Source organism: Entelurus aequoreus, linkage group LG13, assembly GCF_033978785.1.
Source record: "Entelurus aequoreus isolate RoL-2023_Sb linkage group LG13, RoL_Eaeq_v1.1, whole genome shotgun sequence".
Lineage (NCBI taxonomy): Eukaryota > Metazoa > Chordata > Actinopteri > Syngnathiformes > Syngnathidae > Entelurus > Entelurus aequoreus.
The window spans coordinates 14,719,205-14,733,636 of NC_084743.1; the positions used below are offsets into that span (position 1 = coordinate 14,719,205).

The 14,432-nt window shown below is 36.9% G+C and overlaps 1 protein-coding gene across 1 annotated transcript in view; it reads right to left on the bottom strand.

The window, feature by feature from the left end:
- Nucleotides 1-14,432, bottom strand: part of LOC133663705 (thrombospondin type-1 domain-containing protein 7B-like) — a 153,038-nt gene that overhangs the window by 86,618 nt on the left and 51,988 nt on the right. The window contains exon 3 of the mRNA XM_062068388.1: nucleotides 1,408-1,541. Within this exon, the coding sequence (XP_061924372.1) occupies nucleotides 1,408-1,541 (134 nt within the window). The remainder of the gene's footprint in view (nucleotides 1-1,407; nucleotides 1,542-14,432) is intronic.

Sequence of the window (14,432 nt, forward strand, 5' to 3'; positions counted from 1 at the left end):
TTCCGGTTGGACGGTTTTTCACGGGGCACATTTCAGCTGCGCATTCTGTATGAAAAAAGACCTGAATAGACCCGCTCATTGGCAGTGCGCCTTATAATCCAGTGCACCCTATGGTCCAGAAAATACGGTTGTAGAGGTTGCCCTCTAGTGGGTTCCGCAGACCACCACACACTGCCAGGAGAGCCAGGAATTCCAGGGTATAACACTGTTTTATTTTCATAACAAAGTGCAGAGGCTTTTGCTTTACAATTGCTTCGAGGTCGGTAAGCAAAACCAGAATTGTTCCGTACATTAGGCGCACCGGGTTATAAGGCGCACTGTCGACTTTTGAGAAAAAAGTGCGCCTTATAGTCCGGAAAATACCGTAACCAAAACTAAAATACATTTTGGTCCGAATTATTTTTTTAACACTGGTTTACGACTCTGACTTCCATTTCTACAAATAAATAGAGTGGTACTTTGGTATTTTATACGCCTCGTTTTTCATAGGATTCAATTTGCGTAAGGTTTTTAGTAGGGATGTCCGATAATGGCTTTTTGCCAATATCCGATATTCTGATATTGTCCAACTCTTTAATTACCGATACCGATATCAACCGATATATACAGTCGTGGAATTAACACATTATTATGCCTAATTTGGACAACCAGGTATGGTGAAGATAAGGTACTTTGAAAAAATAAATCAATAAATAAAATAAGATAAATAAATTAAAAACATTTTCCTGAATAAAAAAGAAAGTAAAACAATATAAAAACAGTTACATAGAAATGATTAATTAATGAAAATTAGTAAAATTATGTGTTAAAGGTTAGTACTATTAGTGGACCAGCAGCACGCACAATCATGTGTGCTTACGGACTGTATTCCTTGCAGACTGTATTGATATATATTGATATATAATGTAGGAACCAGAATATTAATAACAGAAAGAAACAACCCTTTTGTGTGAATGAGTGTAAATGGGGGAGGGAGGTTTTTTGGGTTGGTGCACTAATTGTAAGTGTATCTTGTGTTTTTATGTTGATTTAATAAAAAAAAAACTAACAAAAAAAAAACAACAACAAAAAAAACAAAAAAACCATACCGATAAAAAAAAAAAAACCATACCGATAACTTCCGATATTACATTTTAACGCATTTATCGGCCAATAATATCGGATATTATCGGACATCTCTAGTTTTTAGGTGATGGTTCAAGTAAACATAGTCCAACACAAACATCTGTGCACAGTCGGACTGGATCACTGTTTTGGCCATTTTAAGTGGCACTCATTAGTAAAGCCATACTTTGGTCGGAATGTTTTCTCCTGGCGTTGCAAGTGTCGGGACCGAGGCCAGGTCATCCCCTCCCCGCCCCCTCCTGGCGAGTGTTGCCACGCTAGCTCTCCGCCAAGCTCACTGACCTGATCTTGCGGCTTTGGACACCCTCCCCACAGGATGGCGAGTTGCCCACCGTGTTGATGGTACAAATGGACCAGGGCTCGATTCTCCACGCGTACTGGCTGCATTCACTGTGGCATGGCACGGCTTCGTTTACCTGCACACACACACACACACACACACACACACACATTATACAGTGAATGTCATACAGGTGATGCACAGTAAAACCTACAGTTCTGGTCAGAGGTTGTGTGCCCTTAATGATCCATCCTTATTATTTTAATTCTAATGTGTGTTTTTAACATTGTCCTGTTTTTGCCCAAGTAGGGCTGCACTTAATCAAGTAATTGATCAATTAGTTTGTTCCATTAATGGCGTTCTCCAATACAACCCACTTTATAGCGTCAATGGGCATTTTAGGGAAAATGGTACCGTAGAAATAAACAGAACTTTTTCTGCACCCATTATCAACCCCTTGGCACTAAGGACTGAGGAAATCCACCTTTAAGGCATCCATACTGGAGAATAACAAAAAAGAACGATATCTAAAGAAAAGTGATATAAAACATGTTAAAATATCTGTGAAAATAACACATTTAAAACATAAAATAGTGAGAATATTAATAGATAAAAGGCTTGTTTCAAGGATAACTCTTGAACCGAAGATGTCTAAATTTAACTGTTCTAACAATGTATGTCAGTGAGTTCTACTTGGAACATCCATCCATCCATCCATTTTCTACCGCTTATTCCCTTCGAACATGTGCTTTTGTAATGCTTGCAAACACAAAAATTGAGTTTTTCCTCAAATCGACAGTATTGTTCGTAGAATCTTCTGAAAATGCACTTTGAGCAATAACAGGCTTGTTTCAAGGATAACTCTTGAACCAAAGATGCCAGATGTCTAAATTCCACTGTTCTAATAATATACTGTATATTAGCGAGTTCTACTTGGAACGTGTGCCTTTGTTAGGTTTGCAAACACAAATATTGAGTTTTTTCAAAAAATAACAGTATTGTTCTTAGAATCTTCTGAAAATGCACTTTGAGCAATAACAGGCTTGTTTCAAGGATAACTCTTGAACCAAAGATGCCAGGGGCCGTACTTATCAAGCTTCTTAGAATTACTCCTAAGAAGTCTGCTAAGAGTTGACTTAAGAGTAAATAAATTATTCGCTGAAAGCTGCACTTAAAAGTTAGTTATCAAGCGTCTTACTCACACTTTCAGCGAAGTGTAGGACTGAATCTTAAGTGTCACACTCAGAGCTGAATTACGACATTACTATGTGCCGTAAACGGAATTTTAGGTGACGTCATTTCTGTGTCCATAGAAATGACCAATCACGGAATGGAATCCGTTGTCTAAGAATAAAGAAATATCTTGGAAATATTTAAGTGGACAATGGGAGTGTATATTTTGACAATAAACTACAAAATAATACAAAACAAACTAGTCCCCGCCGGCACTCACGCTACCGCTCCCTCTCTTCTATCGCCCACACACTCACTGACGTCACTCACCTCACGGCCACACACATACGCTACTCTCATAACATTTTCTTTCCAATTCATTAATTAGGCAACTAATTTGAAACTGGTGTGGGTGGCTCTATATATACTAGCCCACTGCAGCCACATGCAGAAATCAACAAGGAATCGAAAAGTATTAAATCTGTGACAAAAATAATATCCGCTCTGTCTAAACGATACCGTTTGATCAGCTGCTCGTCATCAAAAAAAACCAAAACATTGTTCCGTTCCCTGAACGTTCGCGCACGTCTCTCTCGCCTCAGTGCCATCCCCTGCTGGCAACTCCTAACCACTTAAGACACCTCTGAAGGTCTCTTAAATATCGTGGAGAGTAGGAGTGATTCTTAGACTTAAGAACGTTGATAAAAAGCTTTTATTCTTAAGTTTGAGAGTAGGACTAAATTTCGCAAATTCTCAGGACTTAAGTGTAAAATGGCACTCTAAGAAGCTTGATAAGTACGGCCCCAGATGTCTAACTTTAACTGTTCCAATAATATATATTAGCCAGTTCTACTTGGAACGTGTGCTTTTGTTAGGTTTGCAAACACAAATATTGAGTTTTTTCAAAAAATAACAGTATTGTTCTTAGAATCTTCTGAAAATGCACTTTAAGCAATAACAGGCTTGTTTCAAGGATAACCCTTGAACCAAAGATGCCAGATGTCTAAATTCAACTGTTCTAATAATATATATTAGCCAGTTCTACTTGGAATGTGTGCTTTTGTAAGGTTTGCAAACACAAATATTGAGTTTTTTCAAAAAATGACAGTATTGTTCTTAGAATCTTCTGAAAATGCACTTTGAGCAATAACAGGCTTGTTTCAAGGATAACTCTTGAACCAAAGATGCCAGGGGCCGTACTTGAGTTTGAGTTTGAGTTTATTTCGACCATGCAAGCACTTATCAAGCTTCTTAGAATTACTCCTAAGAAGTCTGCTAAGAGTTGACTTAAGAGTAAATAAATTCTTCGCTGAAAGCTGCACTTAAAAGTTAGTTATCAAGCGTCTTACTCACACTTTCAGCGAAGTGTAGGACTGAATCTTAAGTGTCACACTCAGAGATGAATTACGACATTACTATGTGCCGTAAACGCAATTTTAGGTGACGTCATTTCTGTGTCCATGGAAATGACCAATCACGGAATGGAATCCGTTGTCTAAGAATAAATAAATATCTTGGAAATATTTAAGTGGACAATGGGAGTGTATATTTTGACAATAAACTACAAAATAATACAAAACAAACTAGTCCCCGCCGGCACTCACGCTACCGCTCCCTCTCTTCTATCGCCCACACACTCACTGACGTCACTCACCTCACGGCCACACACATACGCTACTGTCATAACATTTTCTTTCCAATTCATTAATTAGGCAACTAATTTGAAACTGGTGTGGGTGGCTCTATATATACTAGCCCACTGCAGCCACATGCAGAAATCAACAAGGAATCGAAAAGTATTAAATCTGTGACAAAAATAATATCCGCTCTGTCTAAACGATACCGTTTGATCAGCTGCTCGTCATCAAAAAAAACCAAAACATTGTTCCGTTCCCTGAACGTTCGCGCACGTCTCTCTCGCCTCAGTGCCATCCCCTGCTGGCAACTCCTAACCACTTAAGACACCTCTGAAGGTCTCTTAAATATCGTGGAGAGTAGGAGTGATTCTTAGACTTAAGAACGTTGATAAAAAGCTTTTATTCTTAAGTTTGAGAGTAGGACTAAATTTCGCAAATTCTCAGGACTTAAGTGTAAAATGGCACTCTAAGAAGCTTGATAAGTACGGCCCCAGATGTCTAACTTTAACTGTTCCAATAATATATATTAGCCAGTTCTACTTGGAACGTGTGCTTTTGTTAGGTTTGCAAACACAAATATTGAGTTTTTTCAAAAAATGACAGTATTGTTCTTAGCATCTTCTGAAAATGCATTTTAAGCAATGACAGGCTTGTTTCAAGGATAACTCTTGAACCAAAGATGCCAGATGTCTAAATGTAACTGTTCTAATAATATATATTAGCCAGTTCTACTTGGAATGTGTGCTTTTGTAAGGTTTGCAAACACAATAATTTAGTTTTTCCTCAAATCGACAGTATTGTTCTTAGAATCTTCTGAAAATGCACTTTGAGCAATAACAGGCTTGTTTCAAGGATAACTCTTGAACCAAAGATGCCAGATGTCTAAATTCAACTGTTCTAATAATATATATTAGCCAGTTCTACTTGGAATGTGTGCTTTTGTAAGGTTTGCAAACAAAAATATAGAGTTTTTTCAAAAAATGACAGTATTGTTCTTAGAATCTTCTGAAAATGCACTTTGAGCAATAACAGGCTTGTTTCAAGGATAACTCTTGAACCAAAGATGCCAGATGTCTAAATTCAACTGTTCTAATAATATATAATAGCCAGTTCTACTTGGAATGTGTGCTTTTGTAAGGTTTGCAAACAAATATATTGATTTTTTTTCAAAAAATGACAGTATTGTTCTTAGAATCTTCTGAAAATGCATTTTGAGCAATAACAGGCTTGTTTCAAGGATAACTCTTGAACCAAAGATGCCAGATGTCTAAATTTAACTGTTCCAATAATATATATTAGCCAGTTCTACTTGGAACGTGTGCTTTTGTAAGGTTTGCAAAAACCAATATTGAGTTTTTCCTCAAGATGACAGGTATTGTTGTTGATTTTTGAGAAAATGAAAGGATTTTAAGTGCACCTTATAAATAATTTTCATTTCATTTATTTATTTATTTCAGGCAATGACATAAAGAAGTACAAGTTGACAAAACATAATAGTATAAATTAATATAGTGCATGATTGTCCAGTTTTGCCTGAAAGGGAGTGGGAAGAAGATAACTTATTTAATCCCACCCCCAGTTCTCCATTCAGTGATTATTCACATGAGTTTCACTCTTACTTTGTTCAAAGATTATAATACAGATGTTGTATCATAGTGGCATTACCACAGGTAACAATAATTATTACACTGTAACAATCATTTGTATCAACAATGTAGGAATAATGAATATACCAACAATGGTAATAGACAACATAGCAACAATGGTGATAGACAACACAGCAATAATGGTAATAGACAACACAGCAATAATGGTAATAGACAACATAGCAACAATGGTAATAGACAACATAGCAATAATGGTAATAGACAACATAGCAACAATGGTAATAGACAACTTAGCAACAATGGTGATAGACAACACAGCAATAATGGTAATAGACAACACAGCAACAATGGTAATAGACAACATAGCAACAATGGTAATAGACAACATAGCAATAATGGTAATAGACAACATAGCAACAATGGTAATAGACAACATAGCAATAATGGTAATAGACAACATAGCAACAATGGTAATAGACAACTTAGCAACAATGGTAATAGACAACACAGCAATAATGGTAATAGACAACATAGCAATAATGGTGATAGACAACATAGCAATAATGGTAATAGACAACATAGCAACAATGGTAATAGACAACATAGCAACAATGGTAATAGACAACATAGCAACAATGGTAATAGACAACATAGCAACAATGGTAATAGACAAAATAGCAACAATGGTAATAGACAACACAGCAATAATGGTAATAGACAACATAGCAACAATGGTATTAGAAAACATAGCAACAATGGTAATAGACAACATAGCAATAATGGTAAGGAACCATTGAGCACATAGTCCGAAAAATACGGTGTGGAGGGGGGCGTGGTCGGCGCGCCTCCTGCAGGAATGGGGTGTGTACGGACCGGCCTCGAAGCACAGCTGGCAGGTGATTGGATTACCCAGCTGGGGCTGATCATCCAATCACCATGCCATGCTTATCAGCAGCAGCCGGGCCGACACACACGGATGGTGTTGGAGTTGATGAGCAGACAAACGCACACTGAACATTGCCAGAGAGAAGACCAGAAAGACGACACGCCAGAAGGACTGAAAAGTCACGGGCGAGAGACTGAAACAGTTTGTGCTGTACTAGCGTGTGTGCGCTGCCAATAAAAAGACATTGTTAACACCAGACTTCCGGGCTGTGGTGAAGAGTTGTGAGCATCAGGTACGCATACGGTATGCATGCATTTGCACCTTTGTGCTGCCTGAGAGGGAAATGGCTGGACTCTGGGCCTGGCTATGTTCTTAGGATGATTAAAAACGGTTTCTATAATATTTTTGATATGTAGAATAAAACTCAGCCAGGAGTCAAAAATTAAATTTTGATTTTTTATGGATTTTTTATTTTTTTGTATTGTTCTTTAAATCTAAAACATGGAATTGATAAAGTGGTCTCTCAAATCAATTGACAAGATCTTCTCGACGAGAACCTGCCTGTCCTGACGGAACCTTTGCTTTCTGGCACATGAAGAACTCCTGGGAAAAGAGGAGAGTCGTGCGATACTTTTTGTCCAAGACACTGAAGATATCTATCTATTTGGAAGTGCGATAACAGGTCTTCTGCGGATTGGACTGAGCGTTGCTCTGGTCTATGGACCAATTCGGAAGACAATGGCAGCCGTTCAAGGAGCCCAGAGGCTGCCCGTCGTGATGGATGGGCTGGGCAGAGCTGTGGGCACTCAGACAGTTTTGGGGGAACCTGCCTGTCCTGACGGAACCTTTGCTTTTGGACACATGAAGAACTCCTGGGAAACGAGGAGAGTCGTGCAATACTTTTTGTCCAAGACATTGAAGATATCTATCTATTTGGAAGTGCGATAACAGGTCTTCTGCGGATTGGACTGAGCGTTGCTCTGGTCTATGGACCAATTCGGAAGACAATGGCAGCCGTTCAAGGAGCCCAGAGGCTGCCCGTCGTGATGGATGGGCTGGGCAGAGCTGTGGGCACTCAGACTTCGGTGACTTCCGAATTGAATCGCAAAGTGGATCAGCTTTCCGCTCTGTAAGGCGGAACTATGATCAATTTGAGAGGCCAGAACCGACAACTGGAGCAGACAAACCCTTGGAATGTATTCACTTTCCCTAACCAAAACAATCCTTATCTACGATTCGGCTCCCTCTGCATTGGCCTTGGCGGGGTCATTGCGGCGAAAGAAGCCCTGAACCCCTTCCCCCTCCTTCAAAGACACTTGGGATGTTGACTCTGTTCCGCGTTTCAGATTCAGATTCAGAAGTACTTTATTAATCCCTTAAGGGGAAAATTGAAATGTTCAGCACAATCCCATTCAAGATCAGACAACCAATACAAGGAGACAGAAAAAAAGGATCGAACTTCTGACGCCCCTTACAAAAAAAAGTTGGGACACAGGTCAACGTTGGCGAGGTGGAGGGGGAGAGTAAACAGATATTTAGTCAAATGCTGGACTCCAGGGAGGGGGTCCAGACTGAGGCCAAGGAAAAAAAACCTCATATGCATAGCACACATAAACAAGTTACATAGAATCAACAAAACTTGCAACAGAGGGGAAGGAGGGGGAATGGCGAACTGAGTGACTTCCAAGCTTACGGACAAACACGCACCCATGAACTACTACTACACAATTAAGCACACAGACAGCTCACACCCCATCCCAGGGCTTCCCCGCTTCACCCCCCAGGGTATGATGGACTACCAATATATATATATATATATATATATATATATATATATATATATATATATATATATATATATATATATATATATATATATATATATATATATATATATATATATATATATATATATATATATATATATATATGTATATGATTAGTAGTGTTGTTGAAAGGAAAAGCGAACCTTGTGATGCATTTGTGAAAGTAATACAAAACTCTTTTTGTTGTCTTTTAGAACGCTTTATAGGTGGAATAGAGCGACTTCCTTTGGCCCCATTGTTAGCTGACTTTTGCTGACTTTTATTTACGATTTGCAATACATTGGAACAAAAAGATAAATATATTGTCTTACATAAGGATTGTAAATGATAGGCAAAATGAAAAAAGGTGCAGTTCCCCATATATATATATATATATATATATATATATGTATTTATATATATATATATATAAATGTATATATATATTTACATTATATATATATATTTATATATATATATATATATATATATATATATATATATATATATATATATATATATATATATATATATATATATATATATATATATATATATATATATATATATATATATATATATATATATATATATATATATATATATATATATATATATATATGAAATTATACCTTGTTGTTGTTTCTATCCATACGTTGAAATGGGGATTTAATTAAAGGGGAACTGCACCTTTTTTTTTATTTTGCACCAAGAAAAATTCCTAGTTTGTGAACCCGTTCTCAAACAATGGCAATAAAACTATTCTGATTCTGATATATATATATATATATATATATATATATATATATATATATATATATATATATATATATATATATATATATATATATATATATATATATATATATATATATATATATATATATATATATATATATATATATATATATATATATATATATACACATTATTTATTATTATACATTTTTTTGTGGTCTCCCTTGTTTTGAAAAGTATTGAAAATGATCAAAATACATTTTGGTACCGGTACCAAAATATTGGTATCAGGACAACCTTAGTGCGGTCACTCGGTCCTTAGCTTTCTAGAAACTCGGCGTTCCAGCCGACAAGTGGAAATGTGCTTGGCTCACACTGCAGTGAGTTGGGGTGCACGGTACGAGAGCGACGCGGTGTGTGTGTGTTAAATGGATGATCGCAGTGAAAGGACCTCCGGGGCGAGGGTGAAACAGTCTCCATCATAGCTTTATTCACTCTCAGCCCACTGGAACCGCCAACTTTGCCGTGTTGACGCAACAAAGCCAACATCCGGCGCCACGCTCCCGTAAACGTGTCGACTCTTTAACCATGTAATAGTCAGCTGCAGTGCAAGGTAGACTCCAGAGAACACTTGCACAAGCAGGTGTGTGTGTGTGTGTGAAGTGGAGAGGGATGACTATTGAGCCTGGCCTCCCCTCCAGGCCGCACAGACGCCCATTATACACCCTCATCATCGCCCATCTGTCCCTGCAGATGCCCCTGCTGGGTAAACTGGCAAATGGGCTCCTCCTGCCTGCTCCAACACTTCTGTGGCAGCACGCAATTGCACAGTGTCAACATGAAAATAGACTACTTTCCGCTATGTGCACACCGCACGCGGGGAACCATCACGATGTGTTGAGCGGGAAATCATGCCGACGCCAAGGCCAGTGACAAAATACCCGGGCGGGGCGCAGGAATACAGAATAGCTTCTCAAATACATGTGAGGTGACACAATATCAGGAGGGAATGTGCACATCCTTGGTTTCATTTTCTCTTTCTATGAAGCGTTCCTGTCAGACACACCCAGGGTGCCCAAAGTGCGGCCCCGGGGACCCTTTGGGGCCTGCAGCTAATTGTTTTGTTTGGCACTTTCCAAAAACACTATTAAAAAAACAACAACAAAAAAACAGGGTTTTGAAAAAAAGAGAATAAAACTTTTAAAAAAAACAACAACTTGCATATCGACAGATCCGACCTCAGATGTCAGCGTTGAATAATAATAATAAATTAAAGCTGCAAGCAGCGTTGGTCGGGTCCGCATTTCGGCAGGTACTAGTCCTAGGTGTCCCAATACTTTTGTCCAGTGGTAGTCCTGAGTGAGACCTACATAGAGGTTTTTGTTGCATGTCTCTACGATATTTGTACTGGGAGTTAGAGGAAGTTGTGTCTGTGTTTTTTTCCTAGGTGCTGCGGCACAGTGGTTCTTTTCTTTGAAGGCGCGTAAAATCAAAACCGTAGCACTTATTAAAACGCTTTCAGCAAATTTTAATCAGAAGGGTTCAATCTCTCTCCTGTAGCAGTTTGAAGCCAAAACGACAAACGCGCTCGGGTCCGCATTTTGGCTGGTGCTAGTCCTAGGTGTCCCAATACTTTTGTCCAGTGGTAGTCCTGAGTGAGACCTACATAGAGGTTTTTGTTGCATGTATCTACGATATTCGTACTGGGAGTTAGAGGAAGTTGTGTCTGTGTTTTTTTTCCTAAGTGCTGCGGCACAGTGGTTCTTTTCTTTGAAGGCGCGTGAAATCAAAACCGTAGCACTTATTAAAACGCTTTCGGCAACTTTTAATCAGAAGGGTTCAATCTCTCTCCTGTAGCAGTTTGAAGCCAAAACGACAAACGCGCTCGGGTCCGCATTTTGGCTGGTGCTATTCCTAGGTGTCCCAATACTTTTGTCCAGTGGTAGTCCTGAGTGAGACCTACATAGAGGTTTTTGTTGCATGTCTCTACGATATTCGTACTGGGAGTTAGAGGAAGTTGTGTCTGTGTTTTTTTCCTAGGTGCTGCGGCACAGTGGTTCTTTTCTTTGAAGGCGCATAAAATCAAAACCGTAGCACTTATTAAAACGCTTTCGGCAACTTTTAATCAGAAGGGTTCAATCTCTCTCCTGTAGCAGTTTGAAGCCAAAACGAAAAACGCGCTCAGAGGAGATAATGTTTGATGTTTGGTGACCGCTTTTTAAAAAAAATGTGTTTTGAAGTGGGGATATCAAACTTCCTGTTGATTTTTGCTGAAGGATGTCAATGAAATGTAGGTCTAAGTGAGACCTACGTAGAGGTTTTTTTTAAACTTCCTGTTGATTTTTGCTGAAGGATGTCAATCTATGAAATGTAGGTCTAGGTGAGACCTACATAGAGGTATTTGTTTCCTGTCTCTAAAACGTTCCTACCGGAAGTTACAAGCAGTTTTGTCTGTGTTTTCCTCTGAGAAGCAGTTTTGTCTCTGTTTTATTCAAAAATTGCGCTAGAGCGCAATTTTGAGTTTCGGGGTTCTGTTTTTTTTTTTAGATCGCAATTTCCACCAGTCCCGATGTGTGTAAAAAGTTTGGTGAGTTTTGAAGTATTTTAAAGGGGTCAAATTACAGCTCAAAAAGGCAAAAATTAGTGTTTTTAGTCATTTTTTGTGTTGAAGGGGAAATTGCCAACTTCCTGTTGGTTTTTGCCCGCGGATGTGAAATTATGAATTGTAGGTCTAAGTGTTTCATGTCTCTACGACCTTCCTAGTGGGAGTTACAGGCAGTTTGTTTTTGTTTTTTTCCTAGGGGGCGCTAGAGCGCAATTTTGATTTTTGGGTTGTTTTTTTTTTACTAAAGTGTGCTGTCCCAGTTTTTGTATGTGTGTAAAAAAATTGGTGAGTTTTGAAGCATGTTAAGGGGGGCAAAGTAGTGCGCAAAGCTGCGGAATAATAATCAACATTACAATTTCAATAGGTTACTTTGTACCTGTATAAAGGGAGTCCTTTATACAGGGTACATGCGAACCCTAAAAATAAATATATTACTTTTTTTGTTTGTTTTTTTGACTGAGCCCCAATTTGGTCCCGGGGCCCAAACTTGAGGGCAGCCCTAGAGGTTAAAACAAATCTATACGATGTACGGGTGTAAAAAAAAACAAAATAATAAAAATATAAAATCGATTTTCGAATTAATTGCAATTCTATTTGTAACGATTCTTAATCAATTAAAAAAAAATATCCAAAAATCGATTAAAAAAAAAGACAAGTGGAATAAAAGAGCAAATGTAGCACGAAAAAGTTGCAATTGTGTCTCTGGTAACACAAAGCTTTTTTTTCTTTGAAGCTGTCAATGTTAAAATAATAATGAATACAAATAAATGTTGGGAATTATGGACAAGATCAAATTACTTCACATCAAATATTCCACTTTGAAATATTTTTTGGGGAAAGTATTGCATATTTTGTGTGTTTGTCATATAAAAATATGTTTTCTTTGACAAAGGGCATAACACAAACAAATTGAAATGTTTGGTTTTTTTTAAAAACCCTATAAGCGACAAATACATCTAAAGTTAATGTAGGCATTGAAAGTAAAAAAAATAAATAAAACATAAAAAAAAATTATATATATATATATATATATATATATATATATATATATATATATATATATATATATATATATATATATATATATATATATATATATATTATTTTTTTATTTTTTATTTTTTTATTTTCTTATTATGTACATATATATATACTGTATATATATATATATATATATATATATATATATATATATATATATATATATATATATATATATATATATATATATATATATATATATATATATATATATATATATATATATATATATATATATATATATATATATTTGCATTTTTTTAACTGTAATTTCTCAAAAACTAATATTGGTTTAAATCAATGTTATGAATTTTTGACCAATTTATAGCTTCAATTACTTTTATCTTCTTTTCTTCGGAAAAAAAATGCATATATTGGGTTTTTGCCATTAAAACAGGGTTTGACAAAAAGAGAATAAAACTTAAATAAAACCAACAACTTTCATATCGACAGATCAGACCTGAGATGTCCGCGTTGAATAATAATAATAAAAAATAAATATATTCTTTTTTTTTTTTTTTTGACTGAGACCCATTTTGGTCCCCGGGACCAAACTTGAGGGCAGCCCTAGAGGTTAAAAAAAATCTACACTGTGGAGGGGGGCGTGACCTGCGGGCCTGCCGCGGAGCGGGGTGTGCCAGGGCTGGCCTCGAAGACAGCGACAGGTGAGAGGATGGCCCAGGTGGGCCTTGTTATCTAATTACGTGTCGCCTTTATTAGCAGCAGCCGGAATGAGACACGGAGAAGACATTTTGCTGGAAAGCAAAACACTTGCACTATTCTATGAAAATAAAACAGTGTTGTACCCTGAAATCCGGGCTCTCCTGGCAGTGTGTGGTGGTCGGAGGAACCCAAGAGAGGGCAACCTCTACATATACGATGTATGGGTGTAAAAAAAAATAAAAAAAATCGACTTTCGAATTATTTGCGATATTATTTGTAACGATTCTTAATCAATTAAAAAAAATTCCAAAATTGACTAAAAAAAAAAAAGTGGAATAAAAGAGCAAATGTAACAAGAAAAAGTTGCAATTGTTCCTCTAATAGGGTTGTACGGTATACCAGTATTGGTATAGTATCGCGGTACTAATGAATAAAAAACGGTACTATACTCTGTTTGAAAAGTACTGATTTGCAACTTTTTTTTTTTTTTTTAACGGGCATTGCTGGTAGCTTGTTTGGCAGCGCACAATCACAGAGTACTTACAAGCTGACACAGTGTGTAGACAGAAAAGGGAGAACGGACGCATTTTGGTCTAAAAACTGACGATAAAGGGGAAGTTATAACACCGAAACGCCCTCAGGAAGAGGTATGAGGGCAGCCTTAGAGGTAAAAAAAAATCTATACGATGTACGGGTGTAAAAAAAAAATAAATTTTTTTTTTTCGAATTTATTTGTAACGATTCTTAATCAATTAAAAAAATATCCAAAATCGATAAAAAAAAAATAAAATAAAAAATTCAAAATCGATGTAAAAAAAAAGAGTAAATCCAAAAATCGATTAAAAATAAATAAATAAATAAATTTAAAAAAA